Source organism: Rhinichthys klamathensis, unplaced genomic scaffold (genome assembly GCF_029890125.1).
Source record: "Rhinichthys klamathensis goyatoka isolate OS25496 unplaced genomic scaffold, OSU_Roscu_1.1 h1tg000059l_1, whole genome shotgun sequence".
Taxonomy (NCBI): domain Eukaryota; kingdom Metazoa; phylum Chordata; class Actinopteri; order Cypriniformes; family Leuciscidae; genus Rhinichthys; species Rhinichthys klamathensis.
Window position 1 is genome coordinate 2,385,665 of NW_026606604.1, and position 24,266 is coordinate 2,409,930.

The 24,266-nt window shown below is 38.1% G+C and overlaps 1 protein-coding gene across 4 annotated transcripts in view; it reads right to left on the minus strand.

Annotated features, from left to right (window-relative positions):
- Window positions 1-84: 84 nt before the first annotated feature.
- flt1 (fms related receptor tyrosine kinase 1) overlaps window positions 85-24,266 on the minus strand; it is a 32,968-nt gene continuing 8,786 nt past the window's right edge. The window contains exons 5-30 of one of the 4 annotated variants that reach the window (XM_056248927.1): window positions 23,818-23,980; window positions 23,602-23,738; window positions 22,070-22,241; window positions 21,801-21,918; window positions 21,512-21,681; window positions 21,088-21,235; window positions 15,653-15,773; window positions 13,570-13,678; window positions 12,654-12,959; window positions 8,224-8,370; window positions 8,009-8,137; window positions 6,804-6,910; window positions 6,568-6,703; window positions 6,379-6,483; window positions 5,672-5,785; window positions 4,999-5,087; window positions 3,859-3,970; window positions 3,497-3,594; window positions 3,302-3,424; window positions 3,099-3,210; window positions 1,711-1,810; window positions 1,517-1,622; window positions 1,321-1,430; window positions 1,118-1,184; window positions 954-1,036; window positions 85-404 (exon numbers count right to left, since the gene is read on the minus strand). In XM_056248927.1, coding sequence (XP_056104902.1) covers window positions 287-404; window positions 954-1,036; window positions 1,118-1,184; window positions 1,321-1,430; window positions 1,517-1,622; window positions 1,711-1,810; window positions 3,099-3,210; window positions 3,302-3,424; window positions 3,497-3,594; window positions 3,859-3,970; window positions 4,999-5,087; window positions 5,672-5,785; window positions 6,379-6,483; window positions 6,568-6,703; window positions 6,804-6,910; window positions 8,009-8,137; window positions 8,224-8,370; window positions 12,654-12,959; window positions 13,570-13,678; window positions 15,653-15,773; window positions 21,088-21,235; window positions 21,512-21,681; window positions 21,801-21,918; window positions 22,070-22,241; window positions 23,602-23,738; window positions 23,818-23,980 — 3,300 coding nt within the window. In that variant the 3' untranslated portion in view covers window positions 85-286. Of the gene's footprint in view, window positions 405-953; window positions 1,037-1,117; window positions 1,185-1,320; window positions 1,431-1,516; window positions 1,623-1,710; window positions 1,811-3,098; window positions 3,211-3,301; window positions 3,425-3,496; window positions 3,595-3,858; window positions 3,971-4,998; window positions 5,088-5,671; window positions 5,786-6,378; window positions 6,484-6,567; window positions 6,704-6,803; window positions 6,911-8,008; window positions 8,138-8,223; window positions 8,371-12,653; window positions 12,960-13,569; window positions 13,679-15,652; window positions 15,774-16,599; window positions 18,080-21,087; window positions 21,236-21,511; window positions 21,682-21,800; window positions 21,919-22,069; window positions 22,242-23,601; window positions 23,739-23,817; window positions 23,981-24,266 lie in introns of those variants that run through there. The other 3 variants (XM_056248929.1, XM_056248928.1, XM_056248930.1) reach the window with 3 other exon arrangements.

Genomic DNA, 24,266 nt, shown 5'->3' on the forward strand with positions numbered 1-24,266 from the left:
GCAACTTGAGGGTGAGTAAATTCATTTTGGGTGAACTATCCCTTTAAAATGGAATTTTCCATATATAAACACTCATGAAAGTTCATTTGTTAAAAAGGTGTGGGAGTGTGCAGAAAATCTCAGAAGAATAAGAGACTCATTCGAAATACTGCTTTGACAGGACGTATCTAACGCGAAAAGGAACTGAAAGCAAAATAGTCCAGATAAGCAGTGTTTTTTAAGAGTGGTCATGGATGTTCGCTGGTGTTTACAGGCAGGTTAGAAACAGCGGAAGAGGAGAGCAGCTTCATAGTCTGGAGGGGGAGAGCAGCACCTCTCCAAGATGACAACAGGGGGCGCTATTCATACAAGGCAGCACTTTTCCCGGCAACATTATGCGCTGGCTTTGATATTTGGAGAATAACCTGCAAAACAAAAGGCCGTGACCTCATTTTATGTAACTAATTACATACATTTAATTACATAAAACTCAATGTTTGTTATTAACTCAATGTTTGGCATACTACCATTCAAAAGTTTGAGTTCCGTAAAAAATGTTTTTGTTTTTAGAGATGTGCTCTTTATGCTCACCAAGACTGCATTTATTTGATCAAAATACAGTAAAAGCAGTTTAAAATAAAACAAGGGTATAAACAATTTAAAATAATGGAGTTATATTTGGATATATTTAAAAATGTAATTTATTCCTTTGATGTCAAAGCTGAATTTTCACATTAAATCATTTTATGTTGATTTATCAATGTTAAAAACAGTTTTGTTTGTGTAAACCATAATAATGTTTTTTATCCATGCAAGATTCTTTGTTGAATATAATGTAAAATTAAAAGGAACATAAAAGGAACATCATTTCTTTGAAATATAAATCTTTTGTAGCATTTTGAATGTCTTTACTGACCCCAATTTTTTTTAACGGTAGCGTTACAGATTATCGAGGCCAGTCTCGTGGCACCTACTTGGTGATTTTCTTGGTTTTGAATCTGTCCGTCCATTTCACCTGAATCAACTCTTCAGAAGGGAGAACCATTCCACTGTCAGACTGGTTGTCCAAAAGTAAAATAAAAAGTTAGTCCCAGCAACTTTACCTGAGTGAAATGCAGCTATATTTTAAAACTCTTACATCAGGGATTTCTTTGTGTAGATCCTCAAAAGTGTTGATGGCTTTGATTTTCTCTGAGTTGATGTAGCTAAAATATATATAAATTAAAATAAATAAAATAAGATTTTTTTTACAAATAAATTATTCAAATAAATGAAATTAAAATAAATATTATATTTTGAATACATTTCAGTTGATCTTTTCAAATATGAAGACATTCGTACCTTAAAGTTCCCAGCGTTTTCTGGCTTATGTCTTTCTGGTTGAGGTGCGCCGTGACGGTATTTCCTTCTCCAGAAATAAAAGTGTTTAGCGGAATATAATCCTTTCCGTCCTGTTATGCAAGAAAAAATGTTCAATTCTGAAAGCCACATGTCGCCACAAGGAAAAGTCTTAATAAACATAATAATTATGTCCCACCTGTTGGACGCAGGCCTGCAGGAGGTCTCCCAGTATCTCCACTAGAGCAGTGAAAGAAGGTCTGTCCTCAGGGTTATTTTCCCAGCATGCCCACATGATGCTATAACTATCAGACAGATCCCACAAGCTCATTATCATCAATGTATTGGTATTGGTTCATACTTTATACAGTGTTTTCACATTTGAGAACTCACGTCTCCGGGGTGCTGTACTCAGGAGGACACATCCGAGTCCCCTGCTTCAGTCTGTGACAAAACTCCTCATCAATGTTCAGCCCCGGGTACGGAGACGCTCCTATAGATCACAAACACTGTTATATGTGACCGTTCACAGAGAGAGATGATTGATTTACTACGAACATACGAACGTTATTCATTTAAAATATGTATAGGTTACCATATGGTGCATAATAAAACAAATTGAATGTAATTTCTTGCACTAAACTAAGCTATCAGACTAATTGGGTATCTGTAACTAATACAGACATTAATTGTCATTATAAAGTAGTTCAAACAGCATTTATCATTACATAATTTTGCAGGAATTGTAATCAGGCGCTAAAGAGAGTACCTATTAAAAGTAATTTGAGCCAATGGGATCGCTTGGGGTCCTAACAGAGACTTGATTTCAAGGGAGAACCCATATTAGACATTCTCTGGGAGAACCCTGATTTGTCACCACAACATCTATTTGAATGAGAAAAAATGTAGGGCGGAATCAAAAGGCAACAAAAACTGTGAATGTGTGTAAACAATTTGATATATTTTTGTAAATCTGTACTTCCCCTGGCAAAATGTGATGATATGAGTCTTTTATGTTTTGTTTATGTTAAAACACCCGCAATGTTGGAAACTGCACAATGTTTTACTTTTACAATGGAGATGAACATTCATGTAAACTGTGCAATTGTTGAATAAAAATAAAAAATAAAAAAAAAATGTAGGGCGGGACTTGATTTTGGATCGTTGGATCATTGGTTGGCTATTGCTGTGATGTCATGTGAGTGACACTTTGTTTGGTTGTCGCTTCAATTGTGATCCTCTATATCTGTATGTTGTTATTGTTCTAATACGCAATAAAAAAAGTGGGAGGGGACGTTATTTTGATTAAAGATTATCAGGGCACATTAATTTTTAATAAATAATGATGTACAAAGATAAATAATTTATAATAAAACGATACTTGTCAATTTTGATTTTATGCAATTTTATTCATATTTTGAATTAGCTTTTATTTTTATATTTAAACTTATTTCAATTCATTGCCAAAGAAACTTTTAGTTTAAAATTTTCAGCTAATATTTATATTTAATTTGAGCTTTATTTCATTGAACAGAAATGTTTTTAGTAGTTTTAGTTAACAACAATAACCCTGATTTCATGGTGACTTTAATAACTTTGTTTAAAAGTTTCACTTTCATGTTTCCTATTGAGTTTTCCTCACTTTCATTCTCTTGCTATGACCTCACTGACCTGCTGGAGAGACAAAGGTCAATTGTTCCATTGTGTCATATTTCAAAGGGGCTGTGCTATGAAAAAATCAACGGTGACGTACTGAACGCTTGACTGATATATGGAATTACCAAGTGAGAAGATCTCCCAGAGCAGAACTCCATACGACCACACGTCACTCTGAGTGGTGAAGACTTTGTCGAAGATCGATTCAGGGGCCATCCACTTCAGTGGTAACCGTGCCTTATGGCAAAACACATTCATAACACACATTTGACCCTTTACTTTATGTTGTCGACCACTGACATTGATTTATCGATGGCAGTACACTCACATCTCCCTTGCGCACATAGTCTGGGTCTTTGTACACGTCTCGAGCCAAGCCAAAATCACAGATCTTCACCACATTGTTGTTGGACAACAGGATGTTTCTGGCAGCAAGGTCACGATGAATGCACTAAAAACATGAAAAAACCTTTGTGATTCAACCACCGTTATATTCATGTAAACAGGAAGGAAGAAACTTTACCTTGCGAGAGGCGAGAAACTCCATACCTCTGGCTACCTGGAAGCTGTAAGAAATCAGGTCTTCAAGCAGCAGAGGGTTGATGGATTCAGGAAGAGAAGCTGGGCAAGACAAACAACATTGCAATATTGTACAGCACTTTGGTCGACCAAGGTTGGTTTAAATGTGCTTTATAAAACTTGGACATTTGCATCCTTGCTGAATAAAATCATTTTTGAACGATAGTGTTGAATGTTGTACTACTATCCCCTTACTGTCTTTTTTCATCAGTGGTTTACTGGTTTGAAATAAATCATTATTAGACTAGTGAAGGGCTGCAATCCTGACTTTAAATGACACCATGCATGTATGTGATGTAACCTCACCACTATCCTCCTCTGAGATCTCTGCTCTCTCCTCACTAAACCCTGAACTGGCGTTGCTCTGGCTGCTGGACACCCTGGCCAGTCGTCCTTTACATCCCTCTTCTCTGTTCACCTGAGTCACACACAAACAACACAAGAAAAAGTGCTTTTTCATTTGCAGTGGTTGAAAAGTGGAACTTGATCCCACATTACATTAGAGATTGTGCAAGCCTTAGCAGTTTTAAAATGTCCGTAAAGACTTGGCTGAAGGCGAATCAAATATGTGATCATTGACCCTTTTATATATTGTATATTTGTATTCTGGTTTTTATGCAAGTACTGTGTGTTTATGTTGTCTTTTTACTTTTCCTTGCCCAGGGACCACAGATGTAAATTAGCCGTATAGCTAACTCTGGTACAGGGCTTGAACTGTGCATGGTCCCTGACCAATAAACTAATAAATACATAAAATAAAAATAAAAAGAGCAGCTATGATCTAGTGAATAATGCACATATCGGTAACACTTTAGTTTGAGGGCCAATTCTCACTATTTAATAGCTGCTTATATCTGCATGACAATATTCTACATCCCTTAATCCTATACACAATACCTAAACTTAACATCTACAACAACTATCTTACTAACTATTAATAAGCAGTAAATTAGGAGTTTATTGAGGCAAACGTCATAATTAATAGTGAATGTGTTCCCCAAACTAAAGTGTGACCCACATATCATTATGAGTCAAATACATGTATCACATATTTTATCACTAGTTCCTCTGATTTTGGATCATCACTCTATGACTTTTGCATAAACACACTGCTCTTTGTATGAAGCTTCTGTAGAGGCCATTCAAGGAGGCAAGCAGCTTTAGAGATGGTCACAAAGAGGGAAGTAGGCTATGCCTCTGTTGTCTTAGTAAAACACTGGTCTGTTCTTTTCAGAAGGAAATGAGAGAAGATAAACTTGACAGCAGACATACAGGTATCTAAACCTCAATAAAGAAAAGCAACCATTTCCAGATTAAAATGCTGTGACATTTATAAGATCTTCTGAGTGACATTCTGCAAAACTAATATAATATTTTATTTTAGTCATGAGGGTAATGACTGACTGAGGAAAATTAATAGAAAGACAGACAGACAGATAGACTAACCCTATTTAACAGAAACACCTCTCGTTTGCTCTTAAGGTATGTAGACAGGTTGCCAAACTTGCAGTATTCAACTATGACCATCAGAGGCCCTAAAAACAACAAGAAGACAAAAGTAATACATACAACAACATTCATCCATCTCTGTACTGTGAATATTTGAGGTCAGTACAATGTTTCTGAAATAAGTATCTCATGCTCAGCAACACTGCATTTATTTGTTTAAAAATACAGTAAAACAGTAATATTGTAAAATATTATTACAATTTAAAAGTTTTCTATTTTAAAATATTTAAAATGTAATTTATTCCTGTGATGGCAAAGCTGAATCATAATTTTGTTGTTGTTGTTGTTGTAGAAATCGCAATACATTTTTCAGTAATCTCTGATAATAGAAAGTTCAATAGAACATAATTTATTTGAAATAGTAATATTTTCTAACATTATAAGGTCTCTACTGTCACTTTTGATCAATTAAATGCATCCTTGCTGAATAATAGTATTAATTTCTTTAAAAAAATCTTACTGACCACAAACTTTTAAACAGTAGTATATATGCATACTGTACATATCTTGAAGCTTTTTTTTCTTGTAACTAGAGATCAGTTTCATAACTGGCATCAAGCACATCAAACTTTGAGGGTTTTTGTTTACAGAGAAATGGTAACATTCACACCTCCTGGTTTGGTGCATGCACCGAGAAGATTGACCACATTGAGGTGATGACCAATGTGATTGAGGATCTTCAGTTCTGTCATCAGAGCCTTGTGTTCACTGGGCGTAGCGCCATCTGCAGGGACAGCACAGTCATAACTCCTGAGTGATGTATACTAAATACCTTACCGTACATCATAAGTCTTTAACCCTGCACCCACCACCCAGTCAATGCGATTTTACCTCATGTTCCTAGATCAACATCTTTTGTTGATCCTGGAACAACATTCCAATCAACCAATTTGATTTGATGGACAAGTTTACAGTTTATGGCAAGTTTAGGCTTACAACCAGGATTAGGTCAGTGTTATTCACCTATCATTTCCCTCTGATTTAGGGGTAGGGTAGGGATAGGGTTAGGACTGAATTTCTGGACAGAAATTTCCAACAAAATATGTTGATCCAGGAACATGTCTTGGCAAAATCACGGTGACCCTGGGAACCCACTGTGCAGAGTTCAGTTCCAACCCCATTCAAGCACACCTGAAGCTGCTTATCAATGTCTTCAGGATCACTCTAAAATACACAGACACATGTGCTGAAGCTGGTTGGAAATATACTTTGCAGGACAGTGAGTCCCCAGGAGCAGGGCTGAAGACATGCCTTTACATAACACGCTTGTATTTTATCAGAATGTTTGAGCAGCTGTTTTAATGTTTCAGAATATACCTTTAAGCATCTTGACGGCCACTGTGGTGCAGCTGACTGAATTACAAATGCCAAAAGCTGAGGCTTGCATTACTTGCCCGAATGCCCCTCGCCCCAGGGGCTTTTCTGGAGAACGGGACAATAAACCATATATCAGTATACTGCATAACAGCATTACCACAACTTATAAAGCACACACACACAATTTACCCAGTTTAAGGCGGTCACGTGGAAACTCCCATTGGGCGGAGTCATACTGTAACCTGTCACAGTGCTCAAGCAGAGGCTCCTCCCCTGGGTGCAGGATGATTGGCAGGTACTCTGCTTTGCCATCAGTGGAGTTTGGCTGAGAATGACCCACATAATATAGATATATATTACACGGTACAGTAATATAAGTAGTTTTTTGGCCTTCAAATTCTCAAACCACTCTCGGTGGTTCTCACCTGTTTGAGTTTCCGAATTAGCAGTGTGAGAAGCAGCCAGAAGAGAGTGGCTACAACACATGTACATGCTAGAGTCAGGATCTCCAGAGAAAGGAATTCAGATGAACCTATAGGATACATAAATAAGTGTTGAAAAAAGAGTGGGACATGACCTGGATCGGATTCATCCCCCATGAACATGACAACTCCCGCTATAGGTCATGAGTAATGCATTAGCCTATAGAAACAGCTAAACAAATGAACCTACATAGGAATAGGTAAACAGTTTAAGGGTTGAAAAGCCAAGGCCATCTGTGGGAAATGAAAATGGGAGACAGTTTCCTTCCTGACCTATCGGAAAGAGAACAGCGTGAACGTCTCCTCTCAGCGCTGAGTTTAGAAGCATCCGAAAAGAGCAAATAAGGGAGTGTGAGAAAAAAAAAGAAACCGCGAAAAGTCTCTTGTGCTCACCAAGGCTGCATTTATCTTTGTGTAATATTGTGAAATATTCTTACAATTTTAAAATAACTGTCTTCTATTTGAATATATTTTATAATGACATTTATTCCTGTGATGGCAAAGCTGAATTTTCAGCATCATTACTCCAGTCTTCAGAGTCATGATCCTTCAGAAATCATTCTACTATGCTGATTTGATGTCAAGCAACATCTACTTATGTTTACAATGTCGAAAACAGTTGTACTAATTATTTTTGTAGTAAATGTGTCATTTTTTAAAAAGATTTGCTGGATAAAGTTAAGAAAACAGAAATAAATAGTCACAGTCACAGTCACATTTGATCAATTAAAAATATCCCTGCTGAATAAAACTAGATATTCATTTCTTTAAAAAAAATCTTACTAAACCCAAACTTTTAAAAGTTTTTGTGTATATTCAGTACATGATGGTAAGGTGAAACAAGCTGCTAAATATTTAGCAGCATGTTGGCAACTTACATTTTTAACACAGTGGCTTCAAAATTAGTTTGAGGTATGACTGTGTACTTTTTATTTTAGAACAAAAAACTGGAAAGTCAAGTACAATTATCCAATAAATTCCTAATACTTTGATCAAAATTGCGAGTATACTGTTCCATGTCTTAGAGCTACAGTTATTTCTTATTAGTATTATTACTATTAAATGTACACTTGCCATAAAAAAGATAAGAGTTTACATAATACTACATTAAAATGAGTGAATTTGCTCCTGTCAAAGCAGTAGCTTACTTTGAACCCAAATGTGGGCGGAGCTCCCCACAGACCCTCTCTCATTGGTGGCCTCGCAGGTATAAAGTCCCTGGTCTTCAACCGTTATTCGGTCGATATGTATAGTCCCTTCCTCTGGAAACATAATTCCTGTCAATAAAAGAAACAGGTATGTAATGTATACATTTACATGATTCTTAAAATAAGTACTCAAAAAGTGCGCTTTCCAGTCTCACCAGACACCTGCTGGAGCTTCCTTTGGTCCTTATACCATGTGATCCGGGGGTGAGGAATTCCCCGAGCGGGGCAGCGGAGAGTGACCGAGCTGCTGACATTAACACTGTGATCGCTCAGATTTCGCAGCAGCACAGGCGCCTGCAGAACTGTACAGTTTGAGACAAAGAGGGTTTGGGTCAGGGGTCATTACGCATGATGTTCCACATCCACTGAATCAGTTTAATCAAAAAAGATCAAAAACACCTCTGGGAGAGAGATTGACGGAAGCCACGGCAGTCACATGGGGCACTTAGCATTACATGTCCGCCTTATAAAGCAGCTGAGTGATTTACGGGCGACGCGGTTCACTATTGTTATAGAAGTGTGAATAGACTGTGGGTTGTATTTCTTTCATTGCAGATCAAGGCCTGGAATGTTTGAATTGCAGCCACTGGAGTTGTGCCATTCAGTCCCTCTGTTGGGCTTAATGACACATTCAGCATTCAGGCACATTCATGACTTAACCAGAGGTGGACAAAGTAGCCTACACAACTTCCTTACTTGAGTGAAAGTACAGATACTACTGGTCAAATATTACTCCGTTACAAGTAAAGTTGTAAAGACCGATTTTTACTTAAGTAAAAGTACTTGTTTTTAAAAGTACTGTACTTAAGTATCAAAAGTAAATAGTAAATGTCAATGCATTGTTTTATTATTGTTGCATTGTTGTATTTTATTATTATTGTTGCACAAGGTACTTACAGTACTTACAGTACCTACAGAACCTTATGCCTCTGAATCTATGACTGCCTACCTACCCTCATATCAATATCAAATTTATTTCTTGAACACAGTTCCAGTAGTGGGATTGAATGTGAGATTGAATAAGTGCATTCAATAACGTCCACAATCGGTTTCGGACACCGAAATGGCTGTTCCCTCAAATAGTGCTTTTGGCTTTTAGTATGATAGCCTTACTGATATATCTATAAAGTGTGCTCCAAAACAATGACAAAATTCGCATTTAGAAGACCAAACCCAACGTTGAAAACGAAAATCAGGTTGATGTCAGAATCCATCGCCAGATTGACATTAATCTTTAACGTTGGACAGACGTTGTATTGTGGTTGAAAATGAAAATCGGGTTAACGTCAGAATTTACCAACATCAGTCTGGTTCTGACGTCAACCCGACTTTCATTTCCAACCAAAATGCAACCCCTGCAACCAAAATCGTCCCCAGACGGACGTTACTACTTTCTACTCAAGGACCTTGACAGAATTGTAGTGGAGTAAAAAGTACGATATTTGTCTTTCAAATGTAGTGAAGTTAAAGTAAAAAGTTTCCAGACAAAATAATACTCAAGTAAAGTACAGATACTCAAAAAGTGTACTTAAGTTTGTTGGGTTAGCTGTTGAGAGTTTTACAAATATAGTGTCAAATTTATGTAGATTAATATAAGATAATTCCAGGTTAACATGAAACAAAAATCCCAAGGGACCTTGAGGAAGAAGGGATCCTTCACATGAAGCTTGATTTCATAACTCTAGTAAAAGAGGGGAATAATAATCTGACTTCTCCTTCAGATATTTTCCCCTGGGACACAATTGATTATTGTCTCTTTCCTCGTTCTGTGACAGTGGCTGATTGGCTGATTGTTCTTTGGCCATGTGAATCAGCCTGTAAATGTGGCATAGTGGGAAGTGCCATTGTGTGCTCTTCCTCCTGACTAGATCTAATTCCCACACCAAAGAGGTTCTGCTTCACACAGCCTTGGAGAGAAGGGCTACAGGAAGCTCTAGTTCCCAAGGACCCTGTTTCGCTCTGTCTTTCTCTCTCTCTTTGTCTCTCTTTCCGCCTCTGTCTCTAAATGTGTGGGTGTCTGCAAGCACATCCTTACGTGACTCAAAGTTAGTATCTAAGAGAAGTCTGATGGCTTCTGTGCCTCACTTCTGTAGATGTTTCAAATCTATTATTTACCATAAAATTTAAATAATACAGTTACCCACTTTTTTCCAACCCGACTTTCGTTCATCTTTGGAACACAAATGAAGATCTTTTTGATGAAATCTGAGAGCTTTCTGCCCCTCCATTGACAGCACAACTAAGCTTCAAAAAGTTCATAAAGAGATCATAAAACTAATCCATATGAATTGAGCGGTTTAGTGACCAAGTGAAAGCGACCAAGTCTCTTCAGAAAATTTGGACTAAACCGCTCAATTCATATGGATTAGTTTTATGATCTCTTTATGAGATTTTTGAAGAGTCAAAGTGGTAGCTCTGTAGCTGTCTATGGGAGAACAGAAAGCTCTCAGATTTCATCAAAAAGATGAACATTTGTGTTCTGAAGATGAACAAAAGTCTTATGGGTTTGGAATGACATGAGGGTGAGCAATTAATTAGAGAATAACATTTTTTGGGTGAACTATCCCTTTAAGCCTGTGCATTAAAGGGATAGTTCACTTTGAAATAAATTTTTGGTATGTTAGCTTACCTCAAGGGCATCCAAGATGTAGGTGTCTTTGTTTCCGCAGAAGTTTCAATTTTGATATTTTTAAGTCAAACCGTTCTTGTCTGTCAGTCATATAATGCAGGTCTATGGTCACCACCTCAAAGAGCATGCACAGAGAAGTCCAAATTAAACATGATTTAATGACTCGTAAATGTAAGTACACATTGATGGCCTAAGACACGAAACGAGCGGTTTGTGTGAGAAAACGAACAGTATTTATATCGTTTTTACCTCTTGTAACCACAGCCACGTCCAAGTGATCTGAGGGCGCGGGCGCTTCGGTCTGCGCAAGCGCGGGAAGTGATCTAAATATGGTTGTGAAAAAAATTCAACGTTGTCTGTGATATATCGAAATCGTCTTCCATTGCGATTTCCTGTATATCTAAATATGTTTAGATCTTCACAGCGAAAGGTAACACTTCCGAAATCTCTGTGTAAACAATGAGTGAGGTACACGCGCGAGAGTTGGGTGACCACCTGGTTATTGCTCTGTTGCAGGTCAGCAGACCTGATTTTGCGGGACAATGCGGGACACGAGGGAGAGAACTTAGCCTACTATTATTAATAAATATTGATTTTATATTAGATGTCTTTTTGCACTAACATGCTTTAAATTGCTAATATTACTACGCTGACTGGCGCTGTGAACGTCACTAATAATATAAAACAAATTTTAACAGCACGGGTCTATCACGGGTCTATCAATCTAAATAATTAAGTGACAATAATAATCCAATCGATAAAAACTTTCTAAATAAGCACATAAATTCCATTAAGAAAGACTAAAGATTAAATGCGTTCTTACCGGATTGAGTGCATCTTGAATTTATATTTTTTGTCTGATCTGGCAGCTTCGGTGGCATACACTGCAATCTCCTTTTTTAGGGTCACCTGTAACTGGTTTTAACCATGTATATTTTTTCTCCCATTCCTTATTATACAAACAAAGACGCTTTTTCTTCTCGGGAGCTCCTAGATACATTTTTCTGTTGCCGTTTTTTTCGGGGTTTTTTTTTTTCGTTTGTGTGTGTGTGTGTGTGTGTGTGTGTGTTTTTTTCTCAGTGTTTGTTTTCCCGCTCTGGTTAGACCAATAATAATGTCTGCGCCGCGCATGTTCAGTGTTTTCTTATTAACATTTTTTTTATTGTAGAATTTTAATTTAAAGGACGATGAAATAAAATTATGCAGACAAAATTCAAATGTGGGACACTGCTTATGACTTGCGGGACGCGGGACAAAGCTTCGAATTTCGGGTGGTCACCCTACGCGAGAGAGATCACTTCCGGCGCTTTCCGGCGCTTGTGCAGACCAAAGCGCCCGCGCCCTCAGATCACTTGGTCGTGGCTGTGGTTACAAGAGGTAAAAAAGATATAAATACGGTTTGTTTTCTCACACAAACCGCTCGTTTCGTGTCTTAGGCCATCAATGTGTACTTACATTTACGAGTCATTAAATCATGTTTAATTTGGACTTCTCTGTGTATGCTCTTTGAGGTGGTGACCATAGACCTGCATTATGACTGACAGACAAGAACGGTTTGACCTAAAAATATCAAAATTGAAACTATTGCGGAAACAAAGACACCTACATCTTGGATGCCCTTGAGGTAAGCTAAAACATACCAAAATTTAATTTCAAAGTGAACTATCCCTTTAATGCACTCTTGCGGATGCCAAACCCGTTGTGCCATATCTTAAAGTGGCCTATTAGTATGTGCGTGAATGCAAAAGAGATTATACACATACCATTATTATGGTACTTTTTGCCATTTTTGTGGTTTGACAGTTCCTGTCCGTGTTCACTTTCAACAACCGGGACTTTCTGCGAAATATCTCAAAATGTAATGACAGAATTTTCATGTTTGGATAAACTATCCCTTTAATGAGAGCACATGTGAGTGTGTGTGTGTGTTGAGCACAATAACTCTTAAAGACACACCTGTGATCTCCACTGCTGTATCTAGGTGTGTACGTTCTCCTGTAAGCAGTTGTGTGGCAGAGCAGCGGTATGTTCCTGAATCCTGTGCAGTCACATTCTTCAGCAGAAGGTGCAGGGTGTGAGAGAAGTGCCCCTCTGTGAGCTCCCCGCCAAGAACTGAAGCTCCCTCTGATACTGTGGACTGATTCGGCATTCTATACCATGACATGTCTGAATAGAGATGCCTATTGGCTATACAGACAAGACGAAGGTCCATGCCCTCTCTGGGCTCTTCCTCTAAAGACGCGATAAGGCCTCCTTTGACATCTGCGATGGTGGACAAAAGAAGATTCAATCAACTTCCACTTCCTGTGTATAAATCCTGGATACAGTGAGACAGAATACATACAGACCTACTGGCAACAACATAGTTTTGTTTGAGGCCACAGAGCACAGAGAAACCATTTTGGAGTGTTGACCGAGAAGAATTTTTCGTAACCTTTGATGACAATGTTGAATAGCCATTGTCAATACAAGTAGCAATAAGACGCTAGTGTAAAGGCGCACTATTTACTTTAGCTATTTGAAATTTCCCGTGGAAACCGCTCGAGGGTTTCCTGATGGAAGATAATGTTTATCTTTCCCGAACACCACCAGCGTTCTCCAAATAATGCGCCGCACGAGGAGGCAGCATGATAAGAGCCACAGGTTCCTGTTCACTCCTCCACCCTGTCACTATGACAACAGCCAGGATGGGCTACATCCACTGTGGCTGAATTTAGCACAGGTTAAAAGCAAACCCTCGAAAACAAGGGGACGAAGGAGGGAGGGATAAGTGGAAAAATGGGAAGGAGGGAGAAAGGGAATATGGAAGAAAACAAGGTCAAATATTTGGATGTTTAGCATCTTTTAAGATTTAGTTTTGCATATAAAGTACCTGTGACATAGAAATGGATGTCTAGTTCATCTCTGCCCATTAAGTTTGATGCAACACAGCGATAGATACCAGAGATCAATGCTTCGCCAACTGTCAGAACTCCTACAGTCTGTGGAAACACAAAAACAACTGTTGCATGCAAGCAAACATGCAGACAAACAAGGCTATAAAGTTTAAAACCACTTATGCATTGTATTATTTCCTTGAATATGTTCCTGCATTGACTTCCATTGTTGGTCCAGGAACTGCTTTCTCATCAAACAATCATAGCATTACACAATCCCTACTCAAATTCTAATCTTGATTGATAAGAATGCTGTTCAAGCCCCTAACTTAAAGGGATAGTTCACTTTGAAATTAATTTTTGATACGTTTTAGCTTACCTCAAGGGCATCCAAGATGTAGGTGTCTTTGTTTCCGCAGAAGTTTCAATTTTGATATTTTTAGGTCAAACCGTTCTTGACTGTCAGTCATATAATGCAGGTCTATGGTCACCACCTCAAAGAGCATGCACAGAGAAGTCCAAATTAAACATGATTTAATGACTCGTAAATGTAAGTACACATTGATGGTCTAAGACACGAAACGAGCGGTTTGTGTGAGAAAACGAACAGTATAAGAGGTAAAAACGATATAAATACTGTTCGTTTTCTCACACAAACCGCTCGTTTCGTGTCTTAGGCCATCAATGTGTACTTACATTTACGAGTCATTAAATCATGTTTAATTTGGACTTCTCTGTGCATGCTCTTTGAGGTGGTGACCATAGACCTGCATTATATGACTGACAGACAAGAACGGTTTGACCTAAAAATATCAAAACTTCTGCGGAAACAAAGACACCTACATCTTGGATGCCCTTGAGGTAAGCTAAAACATATCAAAAATTTATTTCAAAGTGAACTATCCCTTTAACTTACAAACTAAAATCAATAATAGCAACATGCTCTGTTGATAATAATGTTGTTCCAGGACCAACAATGACCAGTGACATTGATCCAGGAACATTAAGCCATATAGGGGTAATTCAGACAGCCGGATTGCTCACCATTGGATTGTGTTCCCCCGTGGTTCTTATACAAGGAGGTTCTAATATTTGTTAAACTGATACTAGTTAAGATCCATCCCTAAACAGGACATAATCAACTACCTTTAACCCATGAAACTATAACGTCTCTCCTACGATTCAGACAGCTGGATTGTTTGCCATTGGATTCTGTTCCCCATGTTTCTTGTACAAGGAGGTTCCAATATTTATCAAACTTATACCCGTTAAGATCCATTCCCAAACGGGATGGAATCAACAACTTTAAAGCCACTATATAATCATGTCTCTTGATGGGGGTTGGGAACTGATTTCGACAGCCGGATTGCTCGCCATCGGATTCCGTTCACCCATGTTTCTAATTCAAGGAGGTTCTAATATTTATCAAACTAATAATAGTTAAGATCCATTCCCAAACGGGATGGAATCAACAACTTGAAAGCTATGCTATATCATCATGTCTCTTAATGGGGGTTGGGAACTGATTCAGACAGCCGGATTGTCCGCCACTGGATTCTGTCCCCCTATGTTTCTTGTACAAGGAGGTTCTAATAGCCTATATGTTAAACTGATACCGGTTAAGATCCATCCCCATACAGCACAGAATCAACGACTTTTAAGACATTACAATGATATCACTCACCATGGGGGTGGGAGAATGGATTATTTTTCCTCAATGTTTCTTATGCAAGGAGGTTATATTTATCAAACTGAAAATTATTATTTTTCATTATTATTTTAGTACCTTATTTTAACAATATTGTTATCGTTATTATTGTATTGTTATTCCTGCACCAACAATGATGATTCAGGAACATGAATGGAGGCTGGAGATGGTGTTTTCTTGTAATAAATCCTTTAATGTTTTTCTAGTAAACTTGATTGTTGTCTAGAGACATTTTTGGAACACAGAACTGAGAGAAGATGCACTTGTGTTGCTTATGTGAATCCCGGGGGAGTACTTTTGGGTTCTTGTGTGCCCTCTTGCGTATTCATTTCATCTCTCCCTATGATCAGTCCACCCACTACAACACTCACCTTATTCTTCCCTTCTAACACTTCCTGTCTGTGGCCGATGGTCAGGATGGGATTGTGGGTGGACGTGACTTCTGTCTTCTCGCTGACTGGAGTCCAGGAGGAAGGAGGAGGCTTCTCACATCTTAGAGAGAGGAAGACAGAGGACGAGAAAGAGGAAGAGAGAACGACAGCACTCTCAGTTCACAAGTGTCGATGCAGTGATGTCACAAGACACAGATGTGTGGCGCAGCTGTGGCCCAAAAGGGGAAGACCGGAAACTTCCTATCACAGGTCTCTTGGGAATTGATTTTTCACTTTAGTCATCTTATGGAATTTTTTCTTTGGAATTTCTTTTTTCAGTGTGTGTGTGTGTGTGTGCGTGTCATCCGTATTAGGATATGGTGACACTCGTTGAAGTGTTCCTTAATTAGCAGTGTGTGGGGCTTGGATGTGTTCCCTTTCCTGCCTGTAAATCATCCCGGCCATGCTTCCGAAGTCCCAACCTCTCCTCCAATTTGCACACTAACTTCAGGCATTTATCCCATTATCTTATCCATGCCAATTTTGTAAGGTCTCTAATCTTCGGAGCAAGGTTTTGGTGGCCCTGGTGATGGGTATTTGTCCGTGACTGTGTGCCCACCGCCCTGTTACCCCTCCCTGGCTTTGACGACTCTTTCTGATTGCTCTTCCTATTTGGCTGAGACAGTGAGTGTTCTGTCCTCGTATGTCCCACCCTGATCAAGACAGCACTTCTCAAACACACAGTCAAGTCCACTCTCCCACGGCTCTCCGGGAACAGTCGCTCGCTCGCTCTCTCATACAGACACGCACACAGAGAGTGAGAGAGACAGAGACTTCAAACACCCATTTGTTTTACCACAAACATCCTCACTCATTCTGCATTCAAAACACCTTCATCCATGTACCCAGTGTGCCTGCGTACAGTATTATGAACTGACTTCAGTGGGTCATTATGAAATCTACTTTGTTTTATTGTCTAGAAAAGCATCAGTCAAGAAACAGTCACCCAATATTTCAGCTACACCTTTGCCATCATTTTGCCAACTTCACATATGCATGTTTTGGAACCAAACAGACCATATTGTACAAATAATTTCAAGCAAATTTAATGCAAATACATTTGATATAAACACATACATTAGATATTAAAAATACATTTTTTTATCAGCGTTCTTACACATTTGGCAATTATTGATATTTACCATAAGTAAGTTAGTTGTATAAAATTATTAAATATTAGAATCATATATTACTCATAGACAATCTGTATAAAAAGGGGCGCATCACATTGGGAGAGACCCGTAGAGTAGAAACAAACACACAAACACTCACTCAACACACGCAAACACTTGCATACAAACAGGCAGGATCCTTTTTTCAGCACAAAATAAAGCAACTGTAATACACAGCATCACCGTGAAGTGGAAGAGTGTGACATAAGTTGACATATAGGATGACACGGAGCTTTTGTCATTCATTTCTGGCCCATCAGAACTCCTACACAGCAGGCATTCTGGGCCAGATCCAGTCTGAAAAAAAAATGTTGAAAAAAAAAAGAGAAATCCAAATAGCGAGCCTCGGTTTTCTCTGCCCTCCTTGGCTCACGTCAAGATAGTAGATACAGGATATTTTCGTCTTGTACAATCTGAACTCACAGCTTTTGTGGATGTTAGAACTATAACTGATGGTCTGGGCTTTGGAGATGGAGGCTTGGTTCATACATCCTTTATAGTACCACTCAAGAACACAAAAAGCAAAGCAGCACCAGGCAGTGTATGGATGGGGATCACGCTCAGAAAGAGGAAGAGCAGAAAAAACTGTCTCTGAACAAAAACAAAAACAAAAAAAAGGAATAAATTAGAAGGTAGTTCCAGGGGTGCAGAGATATCAGCCTCTCCGTCCTGTGTGAGCCCAGCTGTTCTGGATCCTTGTGAGAAGGCCTGCTTTAAGTCACGTCTCTGGGGTGGCTGGATAAGGAAGGGCACTGGCAGTTGTGGGGTTATTTGTGAGAGTGGCAGGACAGGTGAGGGGGATTATGGGGGATCAGTAAAGTGGGGCGGAGGGTGTGTGTGTGGGATCAGGGACTCTCAAGAATAGATCAAGCTCCTGAGGAAGCGGACTGTGCCACGTTTGAAGACGGAGGGACAATCACGCTGCTGGGAAGCTGTCTCGCGTCGGGGAGGAAGCCAAACAACGAGAGGAAAAGCGCTCTGATTTTTCGCACAGGAAGCCCGTCTGCGCCTCCTGCCTGGCTGAGATAAGAGTGCTGCTGTTCCCATGGCCGAGCTAAAGCCCATCCAGCCGCTATCAGGCCGGCCCGGCCCACAACTCCACTCTCCCTGGGCCTCCTCCACCGCAGCGTCAGGCCAGCCGCGCCGGGCTGCTATAAAGAATAAGGGCCTGAGTCAGGGTCCAGCCAGTCAAGACCTCTCAACAGAACGTACATACAATGCCTTTCAATGATCAAGCTTTACACAGTGATTTCATAAAAAAAAAAATCATATATACTTTTTGAACTTTAATTTATGCAATGATGAGTATCTCAGCAAAATCAATATGCAAATGATAAAAAATGATATCATAAAGGCAGGCCCAGATGTGGGCATTTCCTGCATTTTAGCACAAACTCCCCCAGAATGGATTTAAACATGGCAACGTGTTAAACTAAGTTTAGTAGACACTTATTGTTAACTGAAAGCATAATTCATTTACTTTTTTAATAAACTTTGTAAATGATGAGTGTTATAATTCCGAGGAAATTTGAGGCTGCAGATTCCGGGTGGGCCCGCAAAGAACACCAAAGCATTTCTTAAAGAGATAGTTAATTAAAAAATGTTGATCCAAACCTCTATGCAGGGTTATTATTATTAAATAAAACTAAAAACATAAAAAACCTGAAATACAATAAACATTAACTGAAATATAATAAAATATATAAAAAATTTAAATTATTTTATTTCAGCTTGTTCCCAAGGCATCATTCCTCATTTACATTTAGTTTAAGTTCTAAGTACTAAAATAACTAAAACTAAATAGTCTAAGGCCTATAATAAAAGCTATATAGACATAAAAAAATTACTCAAATTCTAACAAAAATTTAAATAAAATATAAAAATAAAAACTAATTCAAAATATTAACAAAAACTATAATAGTATATCAGTGATAAACAACACTGACTCTGTGACTTTCTTCAGCAGAACACAAAATAAGTCACTTTGAAGAATGTTTGAGTTGTTTTTATCAAAATAAAAATAAAAAGCCAATAGGGACCAAACGTTGTCAATATTGAGTAAATGATGACAGAATTAGCATTTTTGGGTGAACTATCGCTTTAAGAATGCATGAAGGACGGCTGGCACATACTGAGAGTCTGTTGCATTATTCTAGCCAACAAGACTTTTCCTCTCAGAGACATTTCATTTTTAGTTCTTTTAGGAAGCACTCAAAGAATAGGCCAAGAAAATATCACCAATCTAACATGTCACGATGTCAGTACAATAAGGGGAAGCCTGACCTAAAAATGGACAAATTTGGAGTAGAAAAGGCAGTGTCATAAAGAGTAACACTTTCAGGGCTTGTGGATTTCATAAAAAAATCTAAGTAACACTTTATTTTGATGGTCCACTTTAGCTATTCTGTTGACTATAAGTAACATTGCATGTCAACTAACTCTTATTAGAGTATTAGGTAGACATTCTGCTTAATATCTTCTCTTGATGGTCCCCCGACAAACAATCTATACTGTAAAAAAAGTTGCTGCCTCAAATTTTTAAGTACAATCAACTTGGATATTTAAGTCATTTCAACTTAACTTACATTAAAATGACTTAAAAATTAGTTGAATCTAGTATAACTTATACAAAAAACAGTTTAAATCTGCTTAACTTATTTTGACGAGTTAAAACAATGTAAAAAAAAGGTTGTCATAACTTATTGATCATATCTTTTTTTCTTTTTCTTTTACAAATTATATGATCATTAAGTTATGACAACATATGTTTTTACATTGCTTTAACTCATCAAACAAGTTAAGCAATTTTCAATAAAAAAAAAGTTATACAGATCAAGATTCAACTAGTTTTTAAGCCGGTTAATGTAATTTAAGTTGAAATGACTTACAATTTCAAGTAGAATCAACTTGGCAGCAACTTTTTTTTTTACAGTGGACTTTGCAGTTTACTAAGTTACTTTGCAGTACATGTAAACTTATTCTACTAACCCCTAACAGTCTATTAATACTCTACTAATACTCTAATGAGAGTTAGTTAGTTGACATGTAGGTGCAACGTTACTTAAAGTGTAACCAAAAACTCAGTGTGTGTGTCTATATGGGAGTAAGTCAGGAATGTGGAATGGTGTTTCTGTGAGATGATCTCCTCTGAGTAATGCTTGCTAAATCTTTCTCATGAGAACGGTGGATATGTGGTGTGTAGACATTGAAGAAGGCATGGCAGGATGCGTCTGAGCAATCACAATAATAAACAGCCAGCATTCTGCACAGGAAGTTAATTAAATCATAGTGTTTGATTTAGAAACGAACAAATTGTGCTTGTAAGCACGGAACTGGCTTCTTTTGAAGTGCTTTTTTCTGCACTTTCAACTCGGGAGTTAAATTCAGTTCTATGACTGTACCAGGCACACACATTCACACAAATACAAACACACACACACGAGCGTCTGCATCCACACAAAAATGAATAGAGACACACACATGAAAGGCCTTCTCAAGCATCTGTTCTGCAGGCTAAGAGGAAACCCTGTCTGAACACATGCTGAATTAGACAAAACAGGTCTCTATTCACAAAAACACACACACATACATGCATACATGCATGAGTGTGTGTAAATATAGACACATGTCTCCACTCATATGTGCATTCATTCTAAAAAAAACACATCAAACACAATGTGACCAGGTACAGTGTGAAATAACTGAACTATTTAAAATGGTTTTAGGACATTACGTAATGATGGGGAGGATATCTAACTTAGTCTAGTGTGGGAAATCCAAACCTAGCAAAATTACATTGTCTCGGATGTGTTTTTTCACCTGCATCAAATACTAAATTAAAAGTGACAGAATTTTTGGCCCTGACCCAGTATTCTTCACTGTATCCCTTTCCTCTGTGTCTAAAGGCAACAAGGACATGATTGGTCAGTCATTGGGGAAATGTTTTCAAATTTAGAAAGTTCACTGTAATGCTTTCACTTTTTAAAACATGATAGTGTGAAATAAAATGGGGTTTTAGAGAGCTTGCAGGGGCCAAAACCTTCCTAAAAAATGCAAATAATTTATTGTTATTGTGAGTGGCTTTAGCACACGCTAATAAGGTTGTGTATTTGATTGGCGTATATATGATTTCAATGTGCATTAAACTGACTTATTACATATTGGACAATCATTATTGTGTTTCTGCGTGGATGGTGAACTTACAGGCCTTTCGGAGGGCACGGATGCCAGAGCCATTGGATTTGAGGTGGTGGGACACCGTGAGAGGTGCAGTGCAGGGCTTGTCTGCTGCCTCGCTGGACTGTCCCGGGTTGATGAGAGGAAACTGTCTTCTCTCCAATCTGTGGCTTCACTGTGAACAGATTTTGATAGAAGAGAAAAAGATGTCACATTGTCATAGTTTCCATTAAAAAATAAAATAAAATAAAATAATTGTAATCCCAATTTAAGCAAAACATTGTAAAACTATAGGAATATTTTTAATCAATTTGAATTATAATTTTTTCCCCCAACAATTTTGTTTGAAACTTTTGGCTCAAAGTAGTTTACAAAACTGTTTTGTTGAATATGGATCTGAAAAGAAACAGTCCTATAACATTAAGAAAGATCTCTTTATCTTAAGTCTCACCATTTACCACCAATGTGAGTGTGAGGTTCTGGAAAAGTCCATACTGCTGGATCCCAGTAAGAATGGTGTAGATTCCTGCGTCCTCTTCCGATACATCCCGAATAACCAGGGAAAACCCGTCTACATGGTAACGGGAGCACCGCTCGGCTGCGACCATCCCATCCTTCAACCTAAGCAATAGATTCAGCTGTTGAGATTTTTTCCAAATATGTTGTTTATGTTCACTTCAATAATGAACGTTTGGAAACATCATTTAGCAGCTCAACAATGTGATCAAAGGACATTTTACCAGATGACTTCAGGTGCAGGGAAAGCCCTTAGTTTTGGAGTAAGACGGAAAGATTTCTGTCCTGCAAAAGCTTGAACCACAGGGCTATTTCTGTGCTTGAGTCGAATGAAAGGCTGGTCTGGGAACAGACAGACAGGAAAATAGGACAATCAGAAACATACATGTGGACGACTGAGAGGTAGAATGCTGTAAATAGTGAATAAGAATCCATTTGAGAAAAAGTACAATAAGTTGGGGGGGGGGAAACAGAGTAAAATTCTAAAACTCACCATAGACAATAACCGTGGTATTTGTGTCTCGCTTGGATGGACCACTTGTCACTTGACATTTGTAGAGTCCTCTGTCTGCTTTGCTCAGTCTGGGGATGGTGAGAACACTGTAGAACAGCATGTTGGTTCTGCTCCTTGATATGCGTCTGCTGATAGTGGCCGATCCATTAGCCTAAAGTATAAACAAGCAGAGCAAACTGAGTCACAAAGAATTATTTTGTTCCAAACAAGAAAAATATCAACAACATGGTTTTTAGAGGAAATGAGGGCTACAGAAGAGCTGTACGTTAACTGACCATTAAAAAACGCTACATTTTAAAAGGTAATGTCTGTAAAACAATGCCTCAATAATTTCTATTAGTAATTTCTATTATACATTTCTTTGCTAATAATTTATTTCAACAAAATGATTCATTTGTCATTTAAAAGGTAGACTATATAACTTTTTTTGTGTCAAATTTTAATAATGTGTCAATACATCATCACGCTTCAATCAATTCTTCCAAAACATGTTTTGTCTTACCCATATTCACTATTAAGCCTATTATTTTAAGGGGTGGTTTTTAAGGGTTGAACTGACGGGATGGATTTCACAGGAAATTGCGTACATATGTCACATTCGTAAATAGAGAAAAGCTGCTCCGGCTAAGGGATTGGAAACGTTGTAAAAGCGACGCGGAGATGGTGTTTTACTCAACAGGTGAGTATGGTATTTTATTGAACAGATAAATATCATATTACATATGTAGCTCTCTAACAGAGTTCATTGGTAAAGCATTATCAATTGTGAACAGTAATTTCATCATGGTTGTTGTAGCGCTGTGTTGGAATTTATTTTCAAGTAAGTACCGTGTCTATTAATGGGCAAAGCTTCAGTAATGTCTTCAGCTAGTCAGCTTGAGATCCTTTCCCTCTAAACTGGTTATATCTCTTAAGGCTAATAGTGTTTTATGCTTTATGAGCAGTAGGATAACGATATTCATCCGTCACGCAGAGCCAAAGCACAACCAAAACAACGTTCTTCCGCAAAATGCATGCAGTTTTGTATTTTAACAGCTGTGCCAAAAGTGTATTTTTAATTTTGATATGAATTAATTTTTTGTTAATTTTGAAGAATTTGATGAAAACTGTTTCAGTTCATATTGAAACTTGGCAGAGTTCGATATCTTGGCAAATCTGAGTACAATTTGTGTTCAATGTGTTCTGAAATGTATAAGAAGAAAAGCTGACACGCAGGAGACTCTATTTGCTCTAAGGGATGTTAAACAAGCTCACTGAAACAAGCATTTTCTGTTAAGCTGGTTTAAAATATATTATGAAAAGCACTACACAAATAAACTTTAATTGAATGTAACTAAAAAAAAATTCTGATCGGAGTTGGAACTAATACATTTAATGCATCAAGGTGAGCTCATGCTAGTGTACTGTGATTTCACAACAGAATATTATAGATTCTGATTATACCAATTGCAGAATAAAGATTGTAGAAATAGCATTTCATAAAGCACATATGCATAATGGGTAAAACACACCTTTTGTGGGTATGTCCAGGTAATGGACACCCTGGAGTTCCATTCAGCTGTAACTGTGCAGTTCAGTGCTAAAATCTCGCCTTGTAACGTGTGGAGCAAACTCGTGCTGTTTAAATACACGTCCAGGATTTTATTTACTGCAAAAAGAAGGAAACATTGTTTGAAAATCTAAATTTGGTTCAGATTGGTTAATCAAAAAAACCCTTAAGCTCTTACCTGGCCTGTGAGTCAAGAACTTGTTGCTGTATTTGACTCCATTGACGAGAGTCTCACAGGAAAACAGCCCAATGTAGAAGAATGTTGGACTACGGATAGTGAAGCCTTGCCTGCTGCTCCAGATGATGTTTCTATTATCAGGAGCTAACACGTGGAAAGGAAACTGAAAATGTAAGAAAAAATCCTTATTAAAAAAACAACAGCAGCTTTTGCATTTCTTTTAGGTGCAGCAGAGATTTTTGCTTTCACTTTGAAAAGCTCTAAAATGTTCCATTGGTGTGGATTTTAAAAACAGACTCGCACTTTCAGTTTGACTCTTATTTGGCCAGCGCACACGAGGGCTCTAATGGGTTCGACGACAGTGCACCGTCCTTCAGAAATTCTTGGAGAGCGGTGTTGTGATTTTGTTTACTTCCATGACATGTTCAATGGAGGAAATGTTTACAGGC